The sequence below is a fragment of the Vidua macroura genome, chromosome 29, assembly GCF_024509145.1.
Source record: "Vidua macroura isolate BioBank_ID:100142 chromosome 29, ASM2450914v1, whole genome shotgun sequence".
Lineage (NCBI taxonomy): Eukaryota > Metazoa > Chordata > Aves > Passeriformes > Viduidae > Vidua > Vidua macroura.
Genome location: NC_071599.1, coordinates 673686 through 697052, shown reverse-complemented (window position 1 = coordinate 697052; position 23367 = coordinate 673686). Strand labels below are relative to the sequence as shown.

Genomic DNA, 23367 nt, shown 5'->3' with positions numbered 1-23367 from the left:
TGTCCCACCCCCACAGGGAACCCCCCACCCCCAAATTCTCTGCGATCCTACACGGGGGCGTCCCCTTTGAGGGAAAACAAGACCTTCCCTGCCCCCACCACCCCCAGTGCCAGGGCTGGGAAAGGGACACGAGCGGGAGGAATTCCCGGAATTGTTTCCCTTTGGGACCCTGGGGCTTGGCTGTCCCCGCCCCGAGGAGGGTCCCTCGCGGAGAGACCCCCGGGGGTCCAGCACGGATCTCCCGGGTCCCGGAGGAGCCGCCGGGAGCCGCGCCCGGCCCAGCCCGGCTCGCCCCGCACCCCCCGGGCTGAGTCACGGCCGGGCCTCGCCCCGCGGGGATTCCTCGGCCGTGACTCAGCCCAGCCCCGCCCGCTCCCACGGGACACCCCGCTTCTGCTTCGCACCGGAGCCCGCGGCTGCTTTGGGGGGCTGCGGGAGGGGCTCAGAGCCGGGGGAGTCCCGGTTCCACCGGTCCCGGTTCCCGGTCCCACCCCCGTGCCTCAGCGTGGGGGTGCTCGGGGGCCCCCACCGCGCTCGCAGGGCCACGGCTCAGTCCCTTCCCGGTGGAAAATCCCCAGGAAAAGGCAGAGCTGGCGGCCCGGGCGTCCTGCAGAGCACCGGGAGCCCGGCCCTGCCCAGCCCGGGGGTCCCGCGGAGCTTTGTCCCCATCGCGGGTGGGGGGCGTGCGATGTGCCGGGACAGGAATTGGGGTCGGGGCAGCCGCGGATGTGCGGCTGTGGTTCCCCCATGGGGACGTGGAGAGGCCTCCAGTGACAAACGTGGCAGCGGCCACCACCCCGTGCCCTAGGCTGGGGTGGGGTCGGGGCGGCCGCGGTGTCTGCTGACACCCCGTGGTGGCTCCGGGGCGACAAGAACTGGCCTTGTCGCCAGCCCAGGCGAGGCGTGGCCGCTCGGGGGCGGGCGGGGACAGGGCGGACCCCCTCCCTCAGCCCCCACCCCGGGCCCTCCGCGACGGCAAAGCCTGAGCGACACCCGCTGCTCCTCCGAACTTTATTGCTGCAATAAATAACCACAGTGGTGGCACCCGGCCGGGACCGCGCCGCTCCCCGAGCCCCGGGCACGGCAGCGCCTTCACCAGCTCGGGAAGGGGGGAAAAAGCACCCTTTGCCCAAGGAGACCCCCCCCCCCAGTTTGGGGGGGAGCCCCAAGGGCAGAGGAGGTGCTGCTCGTGATGGGATTTCTGCCAGCGGAGGGCTGAGGACAGACAGAATTCCCGTCCCAGAGCAGGGAGAGCCTCTCCCTCCGCTCCCTGTGGAAGAGGAGGGGGGCACGGCAAGAAGGAGGAGCCCCCCAAGGCTGCGACGGCCTCGCACCCCAAATCCCACCCCCGGGGCCTGCCCGTCCCAGCCGCATCCCGCTCGTGGGAACGCGGGGGGGGATCCCGGAGGCTCGGGGCGGACACAAAGCGGGGGTCGTGGAGGAGCGGGAGTGGCTCCGGCAGGGTCCAGCAGCGGCTACTTGGTGTGTTTGACACTCTGCTCCTGCTGGCGGATGATCTGCGCGATGGGGCTGGCGATGCCGCCTATCAAGGTCCAGTACTCCTCGAAGCTGATGCGCCCGTCCTTGTTCTCATCCAGGTCGCAGATGAGCTTGTCGGCGGCGCGGCGGTTCCCGGTGTCCTGCGGGGAGAGCGGAGCCGCTCAGGCCGGACTCGGGGCGGTGACAGCCCGCGGGACCCCGGCCCCGCGGCCCCCGGGCTCACCGTCAGCATGTGGTTGAGCTCGCGGCTCAGCATCTTCCGAAAATCCTTCTTGCTGATACGCCGCGGGTTCTTGCAGCAGCAGCAGCGGCTCGAGTACTTGTCGAAGTTGTTCACCAGCACCTGCACGGCCCATTCCAGCTCCGTGCACTCGGCCATGGTTCCCTGCGGGGTCGGGAGTCGGGTGAGACCCTCCCCGCAGCCATCGCTCGGGGGTCTCCACCGCAACCCTCTCCCCCCTCGGCAGGTTAAAAACCATCCCCGCGGGAAGGCAAGCGGCCCGCGGGACTGGTGGGGTTCTCATCTCCCCGCATGGCCCCCCAAAATCCTCGGTGCCACCTGCACCAGCCCGGAACTCCTCGGTGCCACCTGTGCCCGCCCCGCCCGCCCCCCGGGGCCACCGCCCCCGCGCGTGGGCCGGCCGGTGATTGCGGCCCCGGGCCCGCGGGGCTGAGCAGCGCCAGGGCCGCGGCCGCGCGTTCCCAGGGCTCATTAGGGAGGAATGGGGCTGGGAGCCGAGCGGCGGCGGCGCAGGGGCAGGAATTACCAGCCAGCCCTCCTGTTGCTTCACGGCTCCGGGAACAGCCCGGCGGGGCAGGTCCCGGCCTGCCGAGCCCCCCCCCGAGCCCGGCCTAGGGCGGCCCCACGGCCCAGGGTCCCCTCCTGGCTGCTCCGGGTGTCCCTCCTGTCCCCAGCCAGGAAGCTCCTTCCTATGGATGGGCCCAGCAGGATGGGCCCCGTCACGTCCCAGCAACGAGGGCACGGAAACTGCGTCACCTTGGCCGGACTTGGCTCTTTCCTGCCCCGTCGGTGGCCGGGAGTGGGGACAGCTGGGCTCGGTTGGTCCCTTTGATTCCACACGGGTTTAGTCCAGCCCAGGGGACGACAGCGACCGCCACAGCGACTGCCACGTGGGGCCTTGGAGTGCTGAGGGGTGGCCCCAGCACTGTCCCCACTCTGGGGACATCATCAGAGGGTGTCCCCAGCCCGGCTGCTCTCTCTGGGAGCAGACAGGACCTGCTCCGTGCCACAACTTGGCTCCTGTCCCCTCTCCTCACCCTGATCCTCCCCAGTCCAGCCCCAGGGAGGTGACACCAGGCTCAGCCACACTCTTGTCCTTGTCCCCACGTGCCTCAGCGTGGCCCTGTGTCCTCCCAAGCCATCCCTGTTGCTGTGATGGGCTCACTCCGTCACCCCAGGGCTGGGGACTGTCCCCAGCTCTCAGGATTGTGGCACCGGGGTGGCTTTGGGGCTGTCCCAAAGCAGGGATTCCAGCTCCAGCCCCTTCAGGAACCGAAGGGATTTGGCAGCAGCGGGACCAAAGCCCCCCTCGTCTCCCCCTGCCCTCGCCCGGGGTGACATCGGTGTCACCTGTGCCCTGCCAGCAGACCCAGCCCGTCCTTGGGGCACCGCAGCTGCTGCTCCGCCGCTGACTCACGGCACAGCCCCGGGGCCAGCTGCGGGCACGGGGACACTCGCCGGGTGGCACGCTGGTGCCACAGTGGGACATGAGGACACTGGTGCCACGCTGGGACGAGGGCACACCGGCGCTGGGGTGAGACACAGAGCCAGCTGGGTGCGATAGGGCTCTCCAGCAGCTCCACTGCCACCACCGCGGTCCCACCGCTTCTTCCCCCTCTCCCTCTCCTTCCTTGCCTGCTCACCAGTGCCCAGAGTGGGGACAGAGAGGCACACATGGCCCCAGCACTGCTTGCCCCCTGCCCGGCATCCCCGCCGGCAAATCCCCCTTTTCCACCAGCAAATCCTCCTTTTCCACTGGAAATCCCCCTTTTCCACTGGCAAATCCCCTTTTCTACCAGTAAATCCCCTTTTCCACCAGTAAATCCCCTTTTTGCACCAGCAAATCCCCCTTTCCACTGGCAAATCCCCCTTTCCACCGGTAAATCCTCTTTTTCCACTGGCAAACCCCCCTTTTCCACTGACTGATCTCCCATTTCCACCAGCAAATCCCCCTTTTCCCCTTTTCCACCAGTAAATCGCCCATTTCCACTGGGAAATCCCCCATTTCCACTAGCAAATCCCCTTTTCCACTGGGAAATCCCATTTTTTCAGGAGCCAGACCCCACTGGCAGCCCCAAGCCGAGCTCTCCAGCGGCAAGGACGGTCCGTGGGTGCTGCTGATCCCCTCCCGGACACCCCGGCTCGTCCCGGTTCCCCCCCGCCGGTGACCCTGGCTGGTCCCTCCAGCCGGGCCCGCTCCCGGATCTGCCGAAGGATTCCAGGAATTTCCACCTCCCAACCTGTAGCCAGACATCCCAGGGCTCTTCCCAGTCAAATATTCAGCCCGAGGCTCCCGAGGCCAGGTTCCTCACGCCGGGGGAACGGGAATTCCCCGGGAGCCCCACCTGCATCCTCCTGGGGGTCCCGCTGTGTCCGTCTGTCACCGCTGTGGCCTCGCAGTCGATGTCGCTGCTCTCTCCTTACCTTGCACCCATCCCGCCGGCCCAGCCGGGTTTTTAAGGAGGCTCCCACCCCTCCCTGACGTTCCCAGGGCGTTCCCAGACCGGGGCTCACCTGGGAAATGGCTCCTTGGGGGTTGCAACACTGGGACGGGTTAGAGCGAGCAGGGACCCGCAGCGGCTCTGGCTCTTCCCGGGGGCTGCTGGACACCTTTGGGGTTTGGGGTGACGGCATGGGAGTGGAGAACACCCCAAAAGGCCCTACGGGAGGCACAGGGCCGAGGGCTCCCAGCACAGAATTCCCACCTGATCCTGGGGTTTGGAAATCCACCCATCCCAGCTCCAACCCACCCCAGGCACCGGGGGCAAATAAAATCCTTCATTGAGCCAAAATCACTTTTTCTGGTGGGTGCAAGGGGTTGAAACAGGTTTTGGAACAAATAAAATCCTTTATTGAGCTAAAATCACTTGTTCTGATGGGTGCAAGGGGCTGACATGGTTTTGTTGCAAATAAAATCCTTTATTTGAGCCAAAACCACTCGTTCTGGTGGGTTGAAGAGGCTGGCACAGGTTTGGGGCAAATAAAATCCTTTATTTGAGCCAAAACCACTCGTTCTGGTGGGTGCAAGGGGCTGACACAGGTTTGGGGCAAATAAAATCCTTTATTTGAGCCAAAACCACTCATTCTGATGGATTGAAGAGGCTGGCACAGTTTTGGGGCAAATAAAATCCTTTATTTGAGCCAAAATGAGTTTTCTGGTGGGTGCAAGGGGCTGGCATCAGTTTGGAGCAAATAAAATCCTTTATTTGAGCCAAACCCACTTGTTCTGGTGGGTGCAAGGGGCTGACACAGGTTTGGGGCAAATAAAATCCTTTATTTGAGCCAAAACCACTCATTCTGGTGGGTTGAAGAGGCTGGCACAGGTTTGGGGCCCTGTGCAGCACTCAGACATCTCTGGCTGCACTGGGATGGATGAGGCTCTTCCCAGCTGGGAGCTGGGCTGTTGAAGTCCCATCCATAATTAATTACCCCTGCAAATTGCAGGCCTGGTGTCTCCCGGAGCGATCCGATGCCGAGATCAGATCCCGGCCTTATCGGGGAGGGCACATCTGAGGATGCAAAGCAGGAGGAGATTTCTGACCTGCTCCCAGCACCTCTGGAGCTCCCATCCCGGAAAAAACGTGTCATCCCTGCTCTCCCCCCGCCCCGGTCTCTTCCTAATCTCGGTCGGGAGGAAGCAAACCTGTTCTGGGCCGAGATGCTCTGGTGTCGTGGTGTTGATGCAACATCCCAGGAGGGTGGGAATCCCTCCCGGAGCCTGCAGGCAAACAGCTCACACCTGAATCACGGCCTTTCATCGCTCTGCTCCCCTGGCAGATGTCACAACCACATCCAGGCCCTTATTTTTACAAGGCATCCAGGGTGTGTGCGTGTGCCCCGAGCAGCCACCAACTGGCCCGGCCCGGCCCAGCACCATTCCCAGCCCTTTGGACCCCGGGGAGGTCGGGGTCCCCCCTGATCCAGCACCCCGGATGAAGGGCTGGGATGTGTTTGATGTCTCCAGCACCACGGGAGCATTTCCAGAGGGGCCAAGAGCTGGATTTGGGGTCTTTGGTGACCTCCGGGATGGGCATCCCAGTGTGGTGTCCTCACCGAGGGGCTGTCCCAGGGCAGGCTGAGCTGCTCCTGTCACCTCCAGAACATTCCAGATACGCCAGAGACTCACCCAGGGCTGGCTCACGTCGCAGGAATTGCCCTCAGTGTCACACCAGGCACAGCCAGGAGTCCCCACATTCCCAGCCGGGTGCAGGGCAGAGGACTGGGGAGCCCCGGCTCCCCTTTCCCCTCCATCACCTCAACCTGACACATTTCCTGTCTCCAATTACCACGCCACACCTTTCTGCTTAATTCCCATGTATTTATTTCCAGGCAAGGGACAATAAATAGTCATTCCCGTTGTGAAATCCAGCCCGAGAGAGCAGACAGAGGCTGCCTGTGGCCGAGCCGCGATGCCGGAGCTGCAGGACCTGTCCCCAGCCCAGCCCCGGCTCTTATCACCTCTTATCACCTCATCCGAGCTTGGGAGCACTTTTGGCTTTGCTTTTCTCCCTCTCGAGGTGACCCGGGTGCTGCTGAGGCGCCCACGCCTTCTCCCTTTTTAGATACTCCTTTTTAGGGTCCCCACTGCGTTTCTGGGGTGCCCACAGCCTCCTCCAGGAGGTGGAGCTCGGTGGGAAGGGCCTGGATGGCAAAGGAAAAGTGGGAAAACTGGGTCCTCCATCCTGTTTCCTCACTCTCCATGAGCCGCAGCTTTGTGTCATTTACTCTTCCGCAATTTGCTGTAGTTGCACCCAAATCCCACGTTCTCCCCACATGGCCTCGCAGCCCTTGGGGCTTTCCAAGCCCTGGATTTTGGGGTCTCCTAGGATTTTGGGGTCTCCCCTGAGCTCCCTCCAGCCCAGGAGCTGCGTCCCCAGAGCACGGCCCTGGCTCTGTCTGTGGGGTCCCCACAACGGGGACCAGCAGGCACCTGGGAATTGGGGGTGTGGAGAGCCCTGAGATGTCCACAGGGGTCACACACCCCTGCAGCACCCCCTGCACGCCCCACAGAATCCTCTGAACCCCCACAGCATCTCCTGCACTGCCCCAGCATCCCCTGCACCCTTGCAGCATCTCCTGCACCCCCACAGCATCCTCTGAACCCCCACAGCATCTCCTGCACCCCCTGCACCTCTGCACTCCCTGCACCCCTGCAACAGCCCCTGCATCCCCTGCACCCCTGCAGCATCTCCTGAACCCCCACAGCATCTCTGAACCCCCAAAGCATCCCCTGCACCCCCTGCACCTCTGCAGCATCCCCATAACCCCTGCAGCATCCCTTGCACCCCCCCAGCATCCCCTGCACCCCCTGCACCCCCCCAGCCTCTCCTGCACCCCCATCCTCTGCACACCCCAAAGTGATCACCCCAACCCACAACCGCTGCAGCCCCCCCTCGCCCCCCACTCCCCCTCTCCCGCCAAAGACAAACAAGGTCACCCCATCCTGGTCGGTTTGTTTGGGGTTTTTTTTTTTTTTTTTTGGGGGTTTTTTTTTCCCAGTGTTTTCCTTTATTAATTTATACAAAAATGGTTGCGAGCGGCCCAAGCTGATCCCAACCCGCCCCGGCCCCGTGCCCGGCTGAGGGCCGGAATCCCTGCGGGTGGGGAGCACCGGGAGGGCAGCACATCCCGGAATAGCCCCCCCAAAAACCGGGAGGGAACGGCAGGGAAGGCTCCCGGGCCGCGTGCACCCACCCGCAGCTGCGGGGGAGCCCGGGCTGCCCCCGGAGGTGCCACAGGGTGACAGGGCACGGGGCTGGGGGGACAAGCCCCCACATCCGAGGGGGGTTGGGGGAAAGGAGCCGAGCTCCTCTCGCTGCGATGCTCCGGGGCTGGGGGAGCTGCACCCGGAGGGTTTCGGGGGCCGGAGGTGGGACGAGCCCGGGGGTGGAGGCGCACGGAGAGAGGCGGCTCCGGGGCCAGGAACCCCCCCCCCCCGTGCCCCCCGGGCACGGGGCAGAGCTGGGGGTGGGAAGGGAGCGATCCTGACGGGAAGGAGAGCCGAGGAGGGCAGGGATGGAGCCGGGGAGGGGGAATCCTCCGGCAGGAGTGAGGTCACTTTTTCCCAGGCGTATCCCCCGGGCCTAGCGGCCTCTCGCGCTTCCAGGAGCAGAGCCTGAGGCCTCGGGCGCCTTCCCGTCCCCCACCACCCTCTACTTCCTCCGGCAGCCCTTGGCCGCATCCCCCATCATGTCCCAGTACTCTCCGAACTCCAGCTTGGCCTCGTTAGGGTCTCCCATGCATTCGATCTTCTCTTCCAGGGGTCCCACGCACTGCAGAGAGAACACGTGATGGAGCTGGGGGGTCCCACCAGCAGCCAGGGCCCCCCCAGTTCCTCCTGCCCACCCCCAGGCTCTGCCCTCACCTTGCCCAGGTGCGGCAGCTTCTGCACCACCAGCTCCTGCATCTCGTTGGGGGTCAGGTACTCCTTCTGCCCCTTCACTGCGTAGCAGTGGAACTGGCTGATGACGGTCTCGATGGCCCGTTCCACGTCCGTGAGCTCCTGGCAGTCCTGCGGGGGGGACAGAGGGTGAGCGAGCTCCCCGGAGGGGTGGGACAGCTCCCCGGAGGGGTGGGACATGCCGTGGGGGGTAGGACAGGACAAGCCCCAAGCAGGTGGGACGTTCCCCGAGCAAACATTTCATCCCTCCACAAGCACGGCATAAATCTCCTCGTCAGCACCTGGCCCGCCTGTGCAGATGTGAGGCACCCTCCCGTCCAGCTGTGACACCTCCCCATCCAGCTGTGAGCCCCCCCTGCCCGCAGTCTCCACGCGGCTTCCAGAGCACTGCGCCCAGATGTGAGACCGTACTGATGTTGCACCCCCACATCCAGCTGTTGCACCCCTCCACAGCTGCTCTGCCCGGCTGTGACAGCCCCTCCAGCTGCCGTCGCCTGTCCCCCCGAGCTGTCAACCCCCAGACGCGCTGTCCCCGCCCGGGGGCCGCCAGGCTCAGCCACCCCGGCGTCTCTCGCCACCCCCGGCGCACGGGCCCGTCCCGACTGGTTCTTCCTCTCCTCCGCACGAGTGGCGATGGCAGCGTGAGTCAGTGCCCGCGGTGGCGCCGGCGTGGGGCTCCGTGGAGCCCCTCTCCCACCTCGCAGAGCCCGTGCCCGGCGGTGTGGGGGGCGCAGAACAGCCCGACCCCCGCTCCCGGTCACTCCCGATCACTCCCGGCCGCTCGTGCGGCTCCGTTTAAGGGAAACGACGGTGATTCACTCAAATCTGCGGCTTCCCCTCGGAACGCCGTGAAACCACAGCCAGCGATGCCCACTGGGCAGAGCCTGACAACCTCCAGAGCCTCAGCCCCGCGCCCCAAATCCTCCACAGGTGCAAAGGGCTGCGGGGTGGGCACCTCCCGTTTGAAAGCCGAGGAGAGCAGGAGCTTTGCTGCCGTTGGGCATCTTTGGAGAGGCTGCAAGGAGCGCGGGCGGCTCCCGAAGGTCGATCCGCGGGAGCAGACGGAGCTGCCTGCTTCCCCGAGCTTTCAAGCGGCTCCGCAGCACCCATGCCCAGAGCTGCCAAACCCCAGAGCAGCCCCCGGCTCCTCCGGGGCGCTCTGAGTCACGCTGCGCACAGGGCTCCGAGGCCGGGGCCGTGCGGGGTCACCCCCGCCCCGCCGGGGGTCCCGGTGCCGCGGTGTCCCCGCCGGACCTTGCGCTTCTTGCGGCAGTTGCACTGGCCCATCCTGCTGCTCGCGGCTCCTCGGGGGTCTCTCTCTCTCTCTCTCTCTCTCTCTCTCTCCGGGGGTCTCTCCTCTGCCGCAGGGTCCGGGGGAGCTGGCGGGGGAAGGAAGCCAAGCTCAGCTCTCGGCTCGGGGGGAGCTTCCCCTCCTCCAGCGCCAGGACTCCTCCTCATCCCCGAGCGGAGGGCGAGGAAGGAGCCCCGGGATGCGGCGCCGGAGCTGCCGGGACACGTCCCCGGCGTCCTCGCAAGTCGTAGCAGGGCCAAGCGTAGGAGCAGAGGGGCCCGTGGGGGGAGCAGACCCCCGTGCCGTGGGGCGGCCGGGCCACTTACCTGCAGCACGGGCTGTCCCAGGTGTGCGCGGGCTGCGGCGGGCCGGGGTTTTATACCGGGGAGGTGTGAGTGGGAGCTCCGTGGTGCAAGGCGTCTCATTTGGGAGCCTGGCCCGGCGCCAGCGTGGGGCCGGGAAACGCCTCCTTCCCGGCCACACTGACGGTTCCCCATCCGAGCGGGCCCAGCACGCCGTGGGAACGGCACCGGGCCCGGCTGCTTGCCCAGAGCGCGATTTCACCAGCCAGCAGAGCCGGGATTCAGGAGCTGAACGCTAGGAATGGGGATATTCCCCAGCCGGGATGTGCTGGTGGATGTGTCACCCCGTGCTACCCAAGACCCTGCAGAGGACGGGCATTGATGCCATGGAGCTGGTGGCCACCGTGGCCAGCGCGGCATCGCTGCCGGAGATCTCCCGAGCCCCACCCCGGCCACAGCCACAGCTCTGCCCCCCACGCACCCCCCAGCGCGGCAGGAAGGTGTTTGTGGGGCGCAGGGTGGCACCCCAAAAGCCAGACCAGCACAAGGGCAATTTGGGAATGGCCCTGTCCATCACGGGGTGCCCGGAGCCACGGAGTGACCCCAAGCCAGCACCCCGGGGCCGGGCCGGTCCCCAGCGCGGCCACCACGGGAGAGGACGAGATGGGGGCTCAAATCAGGAGCCCCCCACCAAGAACAGCAGCGATGCTCAGGCTCAGGGAAACCTCTTTTATTTGCCGCACGTCGGCCGAGTCCCCGCAGTGGCCCCGTCACTTCTTCCCCGCTTTGTCCCTCCGCACGGCTTTGGCCAGCTCCCCAATCAGCCGCCAGTACTCGCCAAATCTCAGCTCCTCGTCGTTGTTCACGTCCAGCTCGCTCATCTTCTCCTCCAGGGAGGGCACGTTCTGCGGGCAGCACCCGCCAGGGAGGCTCGGCCACTTGTCAGCCCCCAGAGAGAGGGACGGGCACGAGGGGAGCAGGGGTTGCTCCCGACTGCAAACCCCGGGGGGACCGAGAGCAGCCCCCACGGTTCAGGGGGACCCCCGGGGACCCCGCGATGCTGCTGCTGCTCCCCTCACCTTCATCAGGTTGGGCAGCTGGAGCCGCACCAACTCCTTGAACTCCCCGGCCGTCAGCGTCCCCTTCTTGCCCTCCTTGGCGGCGAAGGTGACAAACACGGTGACGATGCGCTCGATGGCCGCCTCCAGCTCGGTCAGCTCGGTCGGCTCGGTCGTCTCGGGCACCTCGGCCGCGGCCATGGCACTGGACACGCCGCTAGCCCGGGGCTGCAGGGACAGGAGCCCAGAGAGGGTCGGAAGCAGAGGCGTGTCCCAAGGGGGGACCCTCGCCTCCTCCCCAGCCCAGCGAGGGCTCAGTTCAGCCCCGCAGGGCTCAGGGTTAGGGTCCCGGGGCTTGTGCAGGACCACGGCGAGGGGCAGCGGGTCCCCGTGATGATGCCGCTGCCGCCCGGCCCCGGAGCGGGGACACGGGGAGGGGACAGGGGGACATCAGGGGTCCCCAGCGCCGCTGCCGTGGCCGGGGTGCGGCCGGAGCTGCGGGGAGCGATGCCCCACTTACCCCCTGGCTGCGGGCAGGTCGTGGCCCCCGGGAGGTTTCGAGGGGTTCGGGAGGTTTGGGGAGGTCTCAGGAGGTTTTATAGCCGCGCCGCAGGAGGGGACAGCGCAGCCTTTGTCCCCCCCGCGCCGGTGTTGAGTTTCCTGATGCGGCCGGACGGACGCGCAGTCACCGCCCGGGCGCCGCCGTCCGTCCGTCCGTCCGTCCCTCCGTCCTCTGCTCCCTCCCCGCCCGGGCACCGGACCAAGCTCGGCCTTAACTCGCCGCGGCCTCAGCGGCGCCGCACGGGGACCTCCTGTGGGGACAGGAGGGGACCGCGGGCAGAGAATGGCCCGGGGCTGGAGCATCAACGGGACCTTGCACAGAAACATCGCCGGGATCGTTTTGATTAGAAAAGACCTCCGAGATGATTGAATCCAAACTTTGAGCCCCGTTCCGGGGGTGCAGGGCAGGTATCACCCCCCAGCTCCCTCCTTGCAGGGCTGGGACACGGAGGTGACCCCAGAGCCCTGGTCACATTCCGGTGCCATCCCTGTCACATCCCGGCTCCGGCAGTGTCACCAACCCAGGGCCCGGCTCGGCCCGCACCGAGTGAGAGTTGTGACTCAGCCGCCTATGACATCATCCCTATTAATAGTGGGCTCTGTAAAAATTAATTAATCCAAATTAATTAGGGGGTTGGAACAGCCCCAGCGCTCCCCTTTAATCAGTGGCTATTTCTAACATGGCAGCCCTGGCACGTGTCCACCGGGGAGACGGAGCAGCTCCCGGTGGCACCCCCATTCCCACGGGGACCCCGAGCTGCGCCTAACACCCTGAGGGGACCCCGGACACGGCCTCAGGACTGTCCCCGATGTCCCCAACCTCACCCACGGCTGTAACAAACAACAAGGCTGCAGCAAGCAGCCCCCCCAGGGCCACACGTGGGAATTTGGGGTCCCAAAGCCCCAGCGGTGTTTTGGGGGCCGAGGGCAGGGGGGTCCCCAGCACAACGTCACCGGCCCGGTTTGTGCTGAGCCCTGACGCAGGGGCAGGAACGGGGAGGCTCCCACAGGCACGGGGTGGCCCTGTCCCCACCCCACAGCCGTCACACCAGCTCACGGGGCAGGAATTGGCTTCCTGCAGCCCCATCCGGCCCCGGGATGACGGGGGGACGGGGCTGGGACGTTCACCGAGCCCCACGTCAGGGTACCGGGATGGTCTCTTGGGAAAGCGCCGGGTGAGTCAGGCCCAGCAGGGACCGGGACAGGTTTGGGGTGAATCACTGGCCCCGCAGCCAGGCGGGCCCATGACTCCCTGGCCCTGGAATTTGGGGAGCCAGGATGGGGTGAGGAAGGGGCAGATGCAGCAGTGACCCCACAACAGGAGGGGACACGGTAAAGGCACCTCCAGGTCTTTTATCAGCCTGGGATCCCCCTCAGGACCGTCCCCATGGGCAGCGGGTGGTGACCCGGCCTCGAGGACCCCGGTATGGCCAGGAGGGGACCATAAAGGGACTGAGACTGGGAGCATAGAGGGACTGGGACCATGGAGGGACTGAAGCCGTGTAGGGACAGGGACGGGGGACACACAGGGTCAGGGACCGTGTGGGAACTTGGGCCACATAGGGACAGGACCATATAGGGAATTGGGCCATATAGGGACAGGATTATATAGGGACTTGGGCCATATAGGATCAGGGACCGTGTAGGAACTTGGGCCATATAGGGTCAGGGATGGGATCAGACAGGGACTTGGGCCATATAAGACCACAGGACCCTGTGTGACAGGGTGACCATGTGCAGGGGGTCAGTGTCCACTTCCACATCCTGGTCCTGCGGCTCTCCACAACCTGTCTGGCTTGGGAACCCCAACTAAGGATGGTCACCATGGCCACCACGGTGACCAGCCCAGCAGTGGCCCCTGCTGGCCCCATCGGGGCTCGCTGGAGGGGACCGTGGGGCCCACAGCAGGTGCCCAGAGCCACCACAGTGTCCCCAGCCCAGCCACTGCAGCTCCTCCCTCTCCAAACCCCGGGGATGGAAAAGCCTCTTTTGGGATGGGATGGGGAGACAAGATCGGCCTAGCCCAGCACCGGGAACTGGAGCAACTGGTTTAGCTGGGTCAAAGTGGAGCAGGGGAGTCGCAGTGGCTGAAACCTGTTCCAAGCTGTGTGTAAAGCTCCTGGCATGTCCCTCGCTGCTCCCGCTTCCCAGAGCTTGTCCTGGGAATCTGCCAGCCATGCTGGGCGTGCTCTGCCCCGGCCTCAGGGTCTGAGACCCCCCAGGATCCCCCCTGGACCCCCCCAGTGTTGGGGTTCACCCTGGGGCACCCCAGTGCTGCTGTCCCGAAGGGTTTGGGGGTCCTGCTGTCCCTCGGGAGCGCTCGGACGCTCCGGCTGTGCCACTGCCAGGCAGTCCTGGCCCTGTCCCCTGGCAGGGAGTGGGGTCGGGGTTATTTTTGGGCAATGCCCGTTCCTGTCACGAGCAGCTGCTGGCCCAGTGACGTTTCTGGGCTTTCCCAGAGTCCTGCCCGCTGCCGAACCACTCAGGGGACGGGGACACTGCGAGTGAGTGCCACGGGGCCCCTCCCAGTGCCCCCATCCCCAGGCTCGGGATCTCGGGATCCAACCCCTCCCGGAGCCCCAGGAATGGAGCCGTGTCCTGCTGGGAAGCAGATCCTGAGCTGCCCTTTGGGATCCCCGCTGCCCTCTGGGACTCACAATTCCAGCTGGGACCCCTCCTCTGTTTGGGGACCCCCCCCCCCGCATCCATCCAGGATGCCCCAGTTTCCCCATTCCCAGGGCAGTGGGGAGGGGGGTTGGCCCCACAGGACCACCGCTTTTGGGGTGCCCAGGCAGGGCCCATCCTCAGCCGCGGGGACAGGAAGTGCAGGAGGTGGGAGCAGAGGCAGCAGGATGTAATTAGCCCCAAATTAGGGCTGGAACCAGGCGTGAGGAGCCCAGCACCACCCGGCCCTGCTGAAAATGCAGCTCCTGTTTGAGGGGGTCCCAACTCCTGGAGGGGTGGGTCCCAGAGAGGGGGGCTGAAGCATTTGGGGGCTAAGGAATTTGGGGGCTGAGAAATTTGGGAGCTGAGGAATTTTGGGGAACAGGAATTTGGGGGATGAGAAATTTGAGGCCTGAGGAATATGGGGGCTGAAGCTTTTGGGGGCTGAGGAATTTGGGGGATCAGAAATTTGGGGGATGAGGAATTTGAGGAATCAGGAATTTGGGGACTGAATAATTTGGGGGCTGAGGAATTTGAGGGTTGAGGAATTTGGGGGATCAGGAATTTGGGGGATTACGAATTTGGGGGATCACGAATCTGGGGGATCACGAATTTGGGGATGAGAAATTTGAGGCCTGAGGAATTTGGGGGGCTGAGGAATTTGGGGGCTGAGGAATTTGGGGGCTGATCTCCCCGGGGATGCCGGAGCCGGGGAGGCTGCGGGCTCCATCCCACGCAGATCCGGGGCCCGGTAACGGGATCCGCGGGATTATCAGCATCACCCGGGCCGGCTCGGAGTCCGGTTTCTTGGCCGAGGCGTTGCTGGAGCAACGTCGGGCTCGGCATTGTGGGGCCTTTTCAGCCGGACAAGAGCCCTTTGAGCGCGCGGGGGGCCCCGTGGAGTCACCCGATAGCCCCCGCGGCTCCCCCCGGGCCCCGCTGGCTCCCGTGGCCGCTCCGAGGACACCGGATCCCTTCATCAGCCCCGGGAGCGGGGCTGGCCACGGATCCGGCCCCGCGGTGCTGACAGATGGGGGATGCCGCCGGTGCCCCCGCGGGGTCACGGCGTGGCCACCGCGGTCACCCGAGGGTCCCCGGGCACTGACCGCAGCGAGGGACCCCGGTGCCCGTCCCAAGCGTCCCAATGTCCCCGATTTTTTCCGCATCCCGGGTGGGCGGCGAGGGGCGCGAGGGGGTGGCACGGGGAGCCCCCCGTGAAGTGACGCTGTCACCCCGGCCGTGCCCGCGGGCTCTGCCCGCGGCCACCTCGGGGGTTGTGCCCCCCACGCCCGGCCCCCGCGGGGCTGGCCGGCGGTGCCAGCCGGGCTGTCCAGCCCCGGTATCGGATCCTCCCGGAGGGAGGGGGCTTGGAGCTTATTTAACGTGCCCGGCCAGGCCGGGCGGGCGCACTCGGAGCACGGGGAGCTCAGGTGAGCACAGGTGTCTCTGTCCCCCCTGCCAAACCTCCCCGCCCAGCCCCTGGGAACCCCCCAGTCCTGCCCAGGGGGACCACGGCCGGGGGGTGGGTGACATCTGGGGGTGGCACCGAGACAGGGGGGCTGGTGGGTGACATGCTGGGGGTCCCACAGCCGCAGCCATGGGATCGCAGCTGGAAGGGGCCATGGAGACCCTGATCAATGTGTTCCACCACTACTCGGGCAAGGAGGGGGACAAGTACAAGCTGAGCAAGAAGGAGCTCAAGGAGCTGCTGCAGAGCGAGCTGGGATGTTTCCTGGAGGTAACTGGGACCAGTCTGGGGTGCAGGGGTCTCCCTTTCCCCATTCCCCGGGGGCTGCCCAGCCCCAGGGCTCACCCTGTGCCCCCCCCCCCAGACCCAGAAGGACGCAGGGGCCGTGGAGAAGATCATGCAGGACCTGGATGAGAACGGCGATGGGGAGGTGGATTTCCAGGAATTTGTGGTCCTGGTGGCCGCCCTGACCGTGGCCTGCAACAACTTCTTCTGGGAGAACGCCTGACCCCCCTCCTGCCACAGCAGGACGTGGGCTCCCAAAATCCAGAGCCCCCCCCCCGCCACCCCCCAGCTCACCCCCTCAGCATTCCCAGGGGATCCCACTGGGATCCAGCTGCACAATAAAGGCACCGACCCTGCCCAATGTTTTGTCAGCTCCTTCCTTCATTCCTGCTCGGGATTCCTGCCCTGTCCCCCTGGGAATATCCCAGTCTGGGGTCACAGGGAAAAGCCACCCTGGGTCACCCCAAGTGCCTGGAGACAGCCCTGGCTCCACCCTGGGATCCACCCTGGGATCCACCCCGAGCGCCCGGGGCAAGGTGACCCCGGGGCGGGGGATCCCCGCCGGTGTCGGGGTGTGGGATGCGGGAGCACCAGGATTTGGGAAGGGGGTGACAGGCTGGGACTCGCTGCAGGTGGCTCTGGAGGTGCCGGCACGGCGCCCGCGGGGCTGGAGGAACCGGTTGGGATCTCCCAGCCCACTGGGATGGGACGGTGGCCAAGGGCCCCACCAGGGCCACCAGCGCCATCATCCGCTTGCCATCCCGGCTCGGGATCGGCCCTGCCCGGGCTGGGATGGACATCGGGAAAGGGGCACGGGAAAGGGGTCAAGGAGCAGCTGGACAGTGTTCCCAGGGTCATGGTGGGACACTGGGAGCATCCTGGGCAGGGCACTCCACAGTTCTTACAGACCCCTTCCAGCTCCACAACTCCCAAACACCTGGATCCTATACGATTCCATGACGGAGTATTTTGTGATTCCATAATTCCAAGATTCTATGACGATTCCATGGCAATTCCACAATTCCCTGGGACTCGGGGATTCCAGCACCACGAGACTCCGTGATTCCACGGCTCCGTGACTCCACGGTTCCTTGACCCCACGACTCCCTCGTCCCATGGCTCCGTGACGGTTCCATGACGATTCCATCACGGTTCCATGACGACACCACTCTCTATGACGCCACGGGGACTCCACCCCGACTCCCGCCAGAACGTTCCCGCCTCTCCCTCCGTCCCGCCCCTTTCCCCGCCCCCTCCGCGGCTCCACCAACCACCGCCCCCTCGAGGGGGGGCTCGCGCAGCAGTGGGCGTGGCCGAGAGCGCGGCCGCCATTTCGGCGGGGGCGGGAGCGGCGCCGGCGCCATTTTGTCGCGGGAGGCTGAGGGAGAAGCGGCGGCGACGGCGGGAGCGGGCGGAGCTCAGCGCCAGCCCCGGCCCCGCGCCGGCCCCACACCGGCCCCGCACTCACCCGCCCGCCCGCCGGAGCCACCGGAGACCTGGCGACCGTGTGTTTCGGTGAGTGACCGGCCCGGCTGCGCGGGGGCGGGGCGCCGGGGGGGCGCTCCTGAAGGCCCGGGGAGTCCCTTCATGGCCCCCTCATGGTCTCCTCATAGCCCGGGGGAGCCCCCTCAGGGTCGGGGCTTTTCCCCTGACCGGGCTCCGAAGCCGAGCCTGAGGGGGCCGGAGCGGTTGTTTTTTTGTTTTGGTTTGTTTTTTTTTCCTCAGGAAGAAAAACGCTTTAAAAACCACTTCAAAATGGAAAAGCCGCTGTATATTAAAATAAAATTATTAATATTAATTTAAAACAGGAATAAGGCTTTCTGTTGTCTCCGTTTCTGGGTGTAAATCCTCTCAATAAAGCGGTTTTTTGAGGGTATTACAGAGTGAGCGCATCCCGGCCGTCATCCACCCGTTAAATTTGCTGCTAATTATAAATTAAATTAATAAATCGATCTGCAGAGCTCAGGGGTTGGAACCCAGCGTGTTTCTGTAGCATCCAGCACTGGGGGGGGGGGATTTAAATCCCTGCCCTGAGGGAGGTGGAACCTCGATGTTTTTAAAGGATACGATGCTGTGTAGCATCATCTAAGATTTTTATTCCCAGTTTTATTCCCCGTGCCCTTAAAATTGGGATTTGCACCTTGGTCATGTTAAGAACACGGGAGATGTGGAGGTGTCAATGTGCTAAAGGCATTTGGATGCTATTTACAGCTGGATTTTTATGTTGCTACTCAAAAAACCGATAAGGTATTCACTGTAAAAAGATAAATTTTTACTAAAGGTAAATTAAAATAACCCCCATTTTTATTAAACCTGGTAGAGGGCTAGAAAACATTAAAAATGCATAAATACAATACCTATAACTTGCCTCACTCTTAGTTCTCTACACAGAGAACAGAAGTTTTTCAATGTTTAATCATGTAAATGCATAATAATTGTTTTAATTTGATGTCTTGGGTTCTGTTTTGCATCTTTGCTCCGAAGGTGGCATTTGGTTGCCATCCTGCTCCTGGATTTTTGTATTCTTCCTCCTAATATTGCTGAAGCATTCACTGTAAAAAGATAATTTTTTGGTAAGGGACAAATAAAGGAACTCCCTGATTTATTGAAACTGGGAGAGGATTAAAAGTCCCAGAATCAAAATGGAAAAATTCTGGCAGAGGGCTAAAAATCACTGGAAAAAAAAGAATATATTACACATAACCTGCCCTAATCTTGATTCCCTCCACCCAAGGAGGCAGAATGGAAGGGGTTTTTAGTATTTAGTGGTATAAACATGTAACAAATGCCTAAATTTTCCCTTTTGGGGCCTGTTTTGCAGATTCTCTGAAGATGGCTGCACAGTCAGCACCGAAGGTCGTGCTAAAGAGCACCACCAAGATGTCTCTGAACGAGCGGTGAGGAAGCCAACGGCACCTTCAGCTCCTAAGAAATCATATAATTTTTTTTTTTTTACTTAATTCTCACTATCCAAAATCCAAAAACCCACCGTGGTTTCCGCCCTCTTTTAACCTCGTCGAGCGAGCGGGTGCCTCCACACACCCGCCTTACCCTCCGACCCCTGCGGCACGCAAGGTTAAAAGGGCCAAAAATCCCGGAGGGATTTCTCCGTGTCTTTAGTGTTGATTCGCCTCGTAAATCCGGTGGGATGTGTTGTAAGAGCAGAGACCAACCTCACACCCTCCCTGTCTCTCCCACATGTTTTGACATTGGTATTTTGGCTCTGCTGCCGCGCCCGAGGGTCCCACCTGCCCCGGTGGGCCCTGTAAGAGGCCGGCAGCGGCCCCGGAACCGGCCCGAAGGCCCTTCTGGGCCTTGTAAGAGGCAACAGCTTCGCTTCACCTCCATCTCTCTCTGTCCTCGAGCTCTTCCCGTGGGTCATTCCGCTGGGTTTTTCCACATGTGGCTCCTCTGTGATGACTAACGGGTGTCCTGCTCTCCCACTGAGCATTTTGGGGTTAAACACGCTGCCATGGGGCAGCTTCTGCTCCGGCTGTGCTGCAGGGAGGTGTGGCCTGAGCTCAGGGACACCTTGCTGCCTCCTTCCCTCCCTGTCAGCCCAAACCCCTCGTTTTTAGGGGGTGGGTTTTGTTCGCCAGCTCCCAGGAAGCTGCTGGGGTGCTGCTGAGGAGCTTTATTTACCATCTCACTGCGTGTTTGCTCTTCCATGGAGAAATAAAAACACCACGTAAATTATCAAGTGGCCTGATTCCAGGAGAGCAGTTGGGTGGCATTCAGGAGATGCTCAGGGTGGTGGAATTTTGTAGAATCATGGAACTCCTGAGGTTGGAAAAGGCTTTAAGATGATCACTTCCAACCTGGCGCTGGAGGACGCTGAGTACGGCTTCATCCCAACCTTCCTCCTGGCCTGGAATTTTGACTCTTTTTCCCAGATTTTTTTGGGGGTTGATTTGGCTTTTGCTGTCCTGTTTCTCCCCCTCCTGTCACGACCATCCCCGCTTCCTGCTGGTTGTCACCCCTTCTGCCATCTCTAAACCCACTAACCTCCAGCTTTCTCATTCCCACTGAAAACTTCCACCTCATTCCTGCCTCTCCGGGCCTCGCGGCCAGCGAGGGATCCGTAATCCCATAAGTGCCACTCTTTGCATAAGGTTCATGGGAGCTGGAGCCCCACTCGAGCACCGTGAAATGCCGATAATTGTGTGTTTTAAGCTTTAATTAAACCCCGTTTTATTCGACCTTGAAGCTTCACTAACATGCTGAAGAACAAACAGCCGATGCCGGTGAATATCCGGGCCACCATGCAGCAGCAGCAGCTGGCCAGCGCTCGAAACAGACGTCTGGCCCAGCAGATGGAGAACAGACCGTCTGTGCAGGCCGCTCTGAAGCTCAAACAGGTGAGAGGAAAAGGGATTTCGGCCTTGCAGGATGTGGAAAAAGCTTCTCTGGAAAGAGAAAGAGGCCAGAGAAGGAAAGGGGATGGAGGGTGAGTGTGGGGAGCTACTGGAAGAAAGGAGGCTCGTGGAGGGACCCTCTGGCTCTCCACATCTCCCTGACAGGAGGGTCAGGTTGGAGGAATTTTTTTCCTAGGAAGGGTTGTCAGGCTTTGGCAGGGGCTGGCCAGGGAATTTTGGAGTTGCCACCCCTGGAGATGTCCAGGCAAGGCCTGGATGTGGCGCTCAGTGCCCTGGGCTGGGCACAAGGTGGGGATTCAGTAGTCTGGGAGGTCTTTTCCAACCTGGAGACTTGTGGGATTGTGTAAAAAAGGTGTTGGAGAGTGTCCAGAGGAGAGACATGAGGATGGAGAAGGGTCTGAAGTGGCTGAGGGCACTTGGTGTGTCCAGCTGGAGCAGAGAAGCCTGAGGGGAGACTCGGGGATCTGCAGCTCAAATCTCTGCTCCCTGGGACAGGAACAGGATCCAGGGAGTGGCTGGAGCTGTGCTCAGGTTGGAGATCAGGGAAAGGCTCTTCCCCCAGAGGGTGCTGGGCACTGCCCAGCTTCCCTAGGGAATGGGCACAGCCTCAATGTTGCCAGAGCTCCAGGACACCATTCCCAGGGATGCACAGGGTGGATTTTGGGGTGTCTATGCAGGGGCAGGAGTTGGCCTGGATGATCCTGATGGATCCCTCCCAACTCAGAGCATTCCATGATCCTAAAAATGAGGTACCTGGGAGGGACTTGCAGAAAATTTTGGCTTTTTACCTCAGATTGGTAACGCGTTGTCATTCCCTGGTTGTCGGCGTTGGTGTGGGGGCGTTGGGTGCTGGCTGTTGATGTCTCCTCTCTATTTTTCCAGAGAAATGGCTCATCCCTGGGTCAGGGAGCTGCCGAGTGCTTCACCTCGCAGTCCCACGGCAGCGACAGCCCCTAAAATCCCACCCTCCCTCGGTAGCCGCTGCTGTGGTGGTTTTTCCCCGAGGAGCAGCGGGACCGGCTCCCATGCTGACTGATTGGGAATGCAGGCCTGGACTCCAGGCACAACCCCTCCATTGCGAGCACTGTGTCCCTCCTGTGTCCCCAATCCCAGATTGCTGCATGACTCCTGTCCCTCCCAAATCTTCTCTTCCAGAAGAGCTTGAAGCAACGCCTCGGGAAGAGCAACATCCAGGCACGGCTGGGCCGGCCGGCAGGGACGCTGGCCCGCGGAGCCCTGGGGGGCCGGGGGCTGGCCTTGGGCCAGCGGGGGATGCCCCGGGGGGCCCTGCGGGGCCGCGGCGCCCGGGCCATGATCCGAGGAGGGGTTGCGCTCCGAGGTCAGTCCACCGCCATCCCCGCTCCATCCCCTTGCACGCCGTTCCGCGGGCTGAAATCCCGCTTTTCTGGCTTCTCCACTGAAGGTCAAGGCCTGCTGCGCGGCGGGAGAGGGATCGCCCCCCGGATGGGCCTGCGGAGAGGCGGGATCAGGGGCCGCGGTGGCCCGGGAAGAGGCGGCCTGGGCCGGGGCGCCATGGGCCGGGGAGGGATCGGTGGCAGAGGTGAGTGCCCGGGCCTGGGAATAACAGGAATAATTCAGCTGGGATCCTTCTGTCCTGGCTAAGGCTGGGGCTTGGAACCTGCAGCCCCAAGAACTCCAAGCCTGGAATTCAAACCGTTTATCCAAGACTTGGTTATTTTTAAAACTGAAGCTCAGCAGGGGTTGGGAGGGGAAACGCAGCAACCAGATGTCGGTGTTAGGCTGGCATTGAGGAATTCTCAGGAAGCTCCTCATTGCTCCGAGGAACGAGAAGGAGCTGGGAGTGTATCCACGAGTCAGACACCCCTGTGGTCATCCACAGGGTGGGAAATCCCGGGACGCAGGCGGTGACAAGTGTTTTGTTCCCGGGCAGGGCGCGGCATGGCCGGGCGAGGCCGGGGCGGCTTCGGCGGGCGTGGCAGAGGCCGGGGCCGCGGCAGAGGCTCGGCACGCCCCGCTCTCACCAAGGAGCAGCTGGACAACCAGCTGGACGCCTACATGTCCAAGACCAAGGGACACCTGGACGCCGAGCTGGACGCGTACATGGCACAGACGGATCCCGAGGCCACCGACTGAGGGGCCGGGACTGCCGGGGGAGGGGGGCTCGTTCCGTCGGGAGCTGCGGGGGGAATCCCCGATGGAGAATTCAGATTTAGTGTGTTCTTCGATGTTTTGATACTCTCTGTTGTATTAAACTTTTTTTGGATTGTTCTTTTGGAGGGGATCTTCTTGGTTGCTTTTCCCGGATGGGATGGATCTGCCATGGAGAATCTACTGCTGGCAGCACCAGGGATGCATCCGTGGCTTGGGGACCAGATCCCTGTGTGCCTCTGTAGCTCTCTGGTTGAGTTTTGGGATGGGTTTATTGGATATTTGGGATCAGCCCATGTATGTTTTGGAATGTCCATGTTCCCTGCTGGAGTTCAGTTTAACCACCTTCCCTGCAGGAAGAGCCTGAATTTGGCTGCTGTTCTCCTCACAGATCCTTTGGTTCTGCACCAAAAATCCCTGTGGGGTTGGGGCAGGTGGAGAACTTCCCTGTTTTAGTGGATTTTGAGGGGTTGAAGTTTGAGTTCTTTTGGCGCCGTGTTTCTGTGTGGTTCAAGCATTTGTTTAAAGAAATGAGAGGCAGGGACAGAAAACTCAGCCAGGACAGTGAAGTGAAAATGCCTCTTTTCCAGAACAGGCTCCAAACCCCATCCAAAAAAACTGATGAATTTTTAAAACCCAGTGTGACTAAAAGGTCTGTGCTTTGATCACCCACCCCTTCCACGCTTTAAGTTTTCCTGTTCCCTTGGAGTCTTGCATTTCTGGTTACTTAAAGGAGAGAGAATTCCCAAAGCTGTGTGTGGGGTTTTTCTCTGGAAATGGGATTTTCCTCAGTTTACTCCGCAGGGGCAGAAGGAAGAGAGAATCCACCAACTCCTGCTTCCTTCCCGGTGCGGCGTTCCCGGGGGATGACCGGGGCTGGGATCCGCAGTGTTCCCGGGGGATAACCAGCACCGGGCCTCTCGGATGACCGGGGTCGGGACCCGCGGCGCTCCCGGAGGGAGCGGGGCCCGGCGGCGCCGGGGGCGGGGCCCGTCTGGGGGCTCGCGCCGTGAAAGCGCGGCTGCGATTGGCTGGCGGGGCGCGGCCCGGCTGTCACGGGCGCTGCCATTGGCTGCGGCGCGGCGGCGCCT

At 62.9% G+C, this 23367-nt stretch overlaps 5 protein-coding genes across 14 annotated transcripts; 2 read left to right on the top strand and 3 right to left on the bottom strand.

Annotated features, from left to right (window-relative positions):
- Window positions 1-997: 997 nt before the first annotated feature.
- S100A16 (S100 calcium binding protein A16) lies at window positions 998-4176 on the bottom strand. Of its 2 annotated transcripts, none has more exons than XM_054001362.1 (3): window positions 4087-4176; window positions 1724-1885; window positions 998-1640 (listed from the first exon to the last, which is right to left on the bottom strand). In XM_054001362.1, exons 1-3 carry the CDS (start codon window positions 4090-4092, stop codon window positions 1476-1478), a joined length of 333 nt encoding a protein of 110 aa, XP_053857337.1. In that variant the 5' UTR covers window positions 4093-4176; the 3' UTR covers window positions 998-1475. The 2 variants fall into 2 exon arrangements, with proteins under 2 accessions (XP_053857337.1, XP_053857338.1); XM_054001363.1 differs by lacking the exon at window positions 4087-4176 and adding an exon at window positions 2268-2368.
- Window positions 4177-7226: 3050 nt separating this feature from the next.
- On the bottom strand, window positions 7227-9840 carry S100A14 (S100 calcium binding protein A14). The gene is made up of 4 exons (XM_054001268.1): window positions 9759-9840; window positions 9396-9520; window positions 8106-8252; window positions 7227-8013 (listed from the first exon to the last, which is right to left on the bottom strand). The coding sequence occupies exons 2-4, from the start codon at window positions 9426-9428 to the stop codon at window positions 7894-7896; spliced, it is 300 nt and encodes a 99-aa protein (XP_053857243.1). The 5' UTR covers window positions 9429-9520; window positions 9759-9840; the 3' UTR covers window positions 7227-7893.
- A 609-nt stretch (window positions 9841-10449) lies between these two features.
- On the bottom strand, window positions 10450-11508 carry S100A13 (S100 calcium binding protein A13). Of its 2 annotated transcripts, none has more exons than XM_054001395.1 (3): window positions 11313-11508; window positions 10814-11020; window positions 10450-10672 (listed from the first exon to the last, which is right to left on the bottom strand). In XM_054001395.1, exons 2-3 carry the CDS (start codon window positions 10991-10993, stop codon window positions 10505-10507), a joined length of 348 nt encoding a protein of 115 aa, XP_053857370.1. In that variant the 5' UTR covers window positions 10994-11020; window positions 11313-11508; the 3' UTR covers window positions 10450-10504. The 2 variants fall into 2 exon arrangements, with proteins under 2 accessions (XP_053857370.1, XP_053857371.1); XM_054001396.1 differs by having other exon boundaries at window positions 10450-10639; window positions 11313-11499.
- Window positions 11509-11560: 52 nt separating this feature from the next.
- S100A1 (S100 calcium binding protein A1) lies at window positions 11561-16119 on the top strand. 4 transcript variants are annotated; one of them, XM_054001392.1, is made up of 3 exons: window positions 11561-11761; window positions 15607-15755; window positions 15850-16119. In XM_054001392.1, the coding sequence occupies exons 2-3, from the start codon at window positions 15615-15617 to the stop codon at window positions 15991-15993; spliced, it is 285 nt and encodes a 94-aa protein (XP_053857367.1). In that variant the 5' UTR covers window positions 11561-11761; window positions 15607-15614; the 3' UTR covers window positions 15994-16119. The 4 variants fall into 4 exon arrangements, with proteins under 4 accessions (XP_053857367.1, XP_053857369.1, XP_053857368.1 ...); XM_054001394.1 differs by lacking the exon at window positions 11561-11761 and adding an exon at window positions 12225-12528; XM_054001393.1 differs by lacking the exon at window positions 11561-11761 and adding an exon at window positions 13449-13857.
- Window positions 16120-17097: 978 nt separating this feature from the next.
- On the top strand, window positions 17098-22396 carry CHTOP (chromatin target of PRMT1). Of its 5 annotated transcripts, none has more exons than XM_054001347.1 (6): window positions 17099-17285; window positions 18592-18667; window positions 19978-20128; window positions 21305-21485; window positions 21570-21707; window positions 22059-22396. In XM_054001347.1, the coding sequence occupies exons 2-6, from the start codon at window positions 18603-18605 to the stop codon at window positions 22259-22261; spliced, it is 738 nt and encodes a 245-aa protein (XP_053857322.1). In that variant the 5' UTR covers window positions 17099-17285; window positions 18592-18602; the 3' UTR covers window positions 22262-22396. The 5 variants fall into 5 exon arrangements, with proteins under 5 accessions (XP_053857320.1, XP_053857322.1, XP_053857319.1 ...); XM_054001346.1 differs by having other exon boundaries at window positions 17101-17285; window positions 21302-21485; XM_054001345.1 differs by having other exon boundaries at window positions 17098-17285; window positions 21305-21707.
- Window positions 22397-23367: the final 971 nt, after the last annotated feature.

Bases quoted from the DNA above. Each gene is read 5' to 3' on its own strand.
- S100A13 (XM_054001395.1), bottom strand. From the start codon at position 10,993: ATGGCCGCGGCCGAGGTGCCCGAGACGACCGAGCCGACCGAGCTGACC. The intron at 10,673-10,813 runs GTGAGGGGAGCA...GGGGCTGACAAG, and splicing joins AGCTGCCCAACCTGATGAAG to TGGCCGAGCCTCCCTGGCGG.
- S100A1 (XM_054001391.1), top strand. From the start codon at position 15,162: ATGTCCCCGATTTTTTCCGCATCCCGGGTGGGCGGCGAGGGGCGCGAG. The intron at 15,448-15,606 runs GTGAGCACAGGT...GGGGTCCCACAG, and splicing joins TCGGAGCACGGGGAGCTCAG to CCGCAGCCATGGGATCGCAG. The intron at 15,756-15,849 runs GTAACTGGGACC...CCCCCCCCCCAG, and splicing joins AGCTGGGATGTTTCCTGGAG to ACCCAGAAGGACGCAGGGGC.
- CHTOP (XM_054001344.1), top strand. From the start codon at position 18,603: ATGGCTGCACAGTCAGCACCGAAGGTCGTGCTAAAGAGCACCACCAAG. The intron at 20,129-21,301 runs GTGAGAGGAAAA...CTTCTCTTCCAG, and splicing joins CCGCTCTGAAGCTCAAACAG to AAGAGCTTGAAGCAACGCCT. The intron at 21,708-22,058 runs GTGAGTGCCCGG...GTTCCCGGGCAG, and splicing joins GGGAGGGATCGGTGGCAGAG to GGCGCGGCATGGCCGGGCGA.
- S100A14 (XM_054001268.1), bottom strand. From the start codon at position 9,428: ATGGGCCAGTGCAACTGCCGCAAGAAGCGCAAG. The intron at 8,253-9,395 runs GTCCGGCGGGGA...TCCCCCCCGCAG, and splicing joins ACTGCCGCAAGAAGCGCAAG to GACTGCCAGGAGCTCACGGA. The intron at 8,014-8,105 runs GTGAGGGCAGAG...TTCTCTCTGCAG, and splicing joins AGCTGCCGCACCTGGGCAAG to TGCGTGGGACCCCTGGAAGA.
- S100A16 (XM_054001362.1), bottom strand. The intron at 1,641-1,723 runs GTGAGCCCGGGG...CTCTCCCCGCAG, and splicing joins AGCTCAACCACATGCTGACG to GACACCGGGAACCGCCGCGC.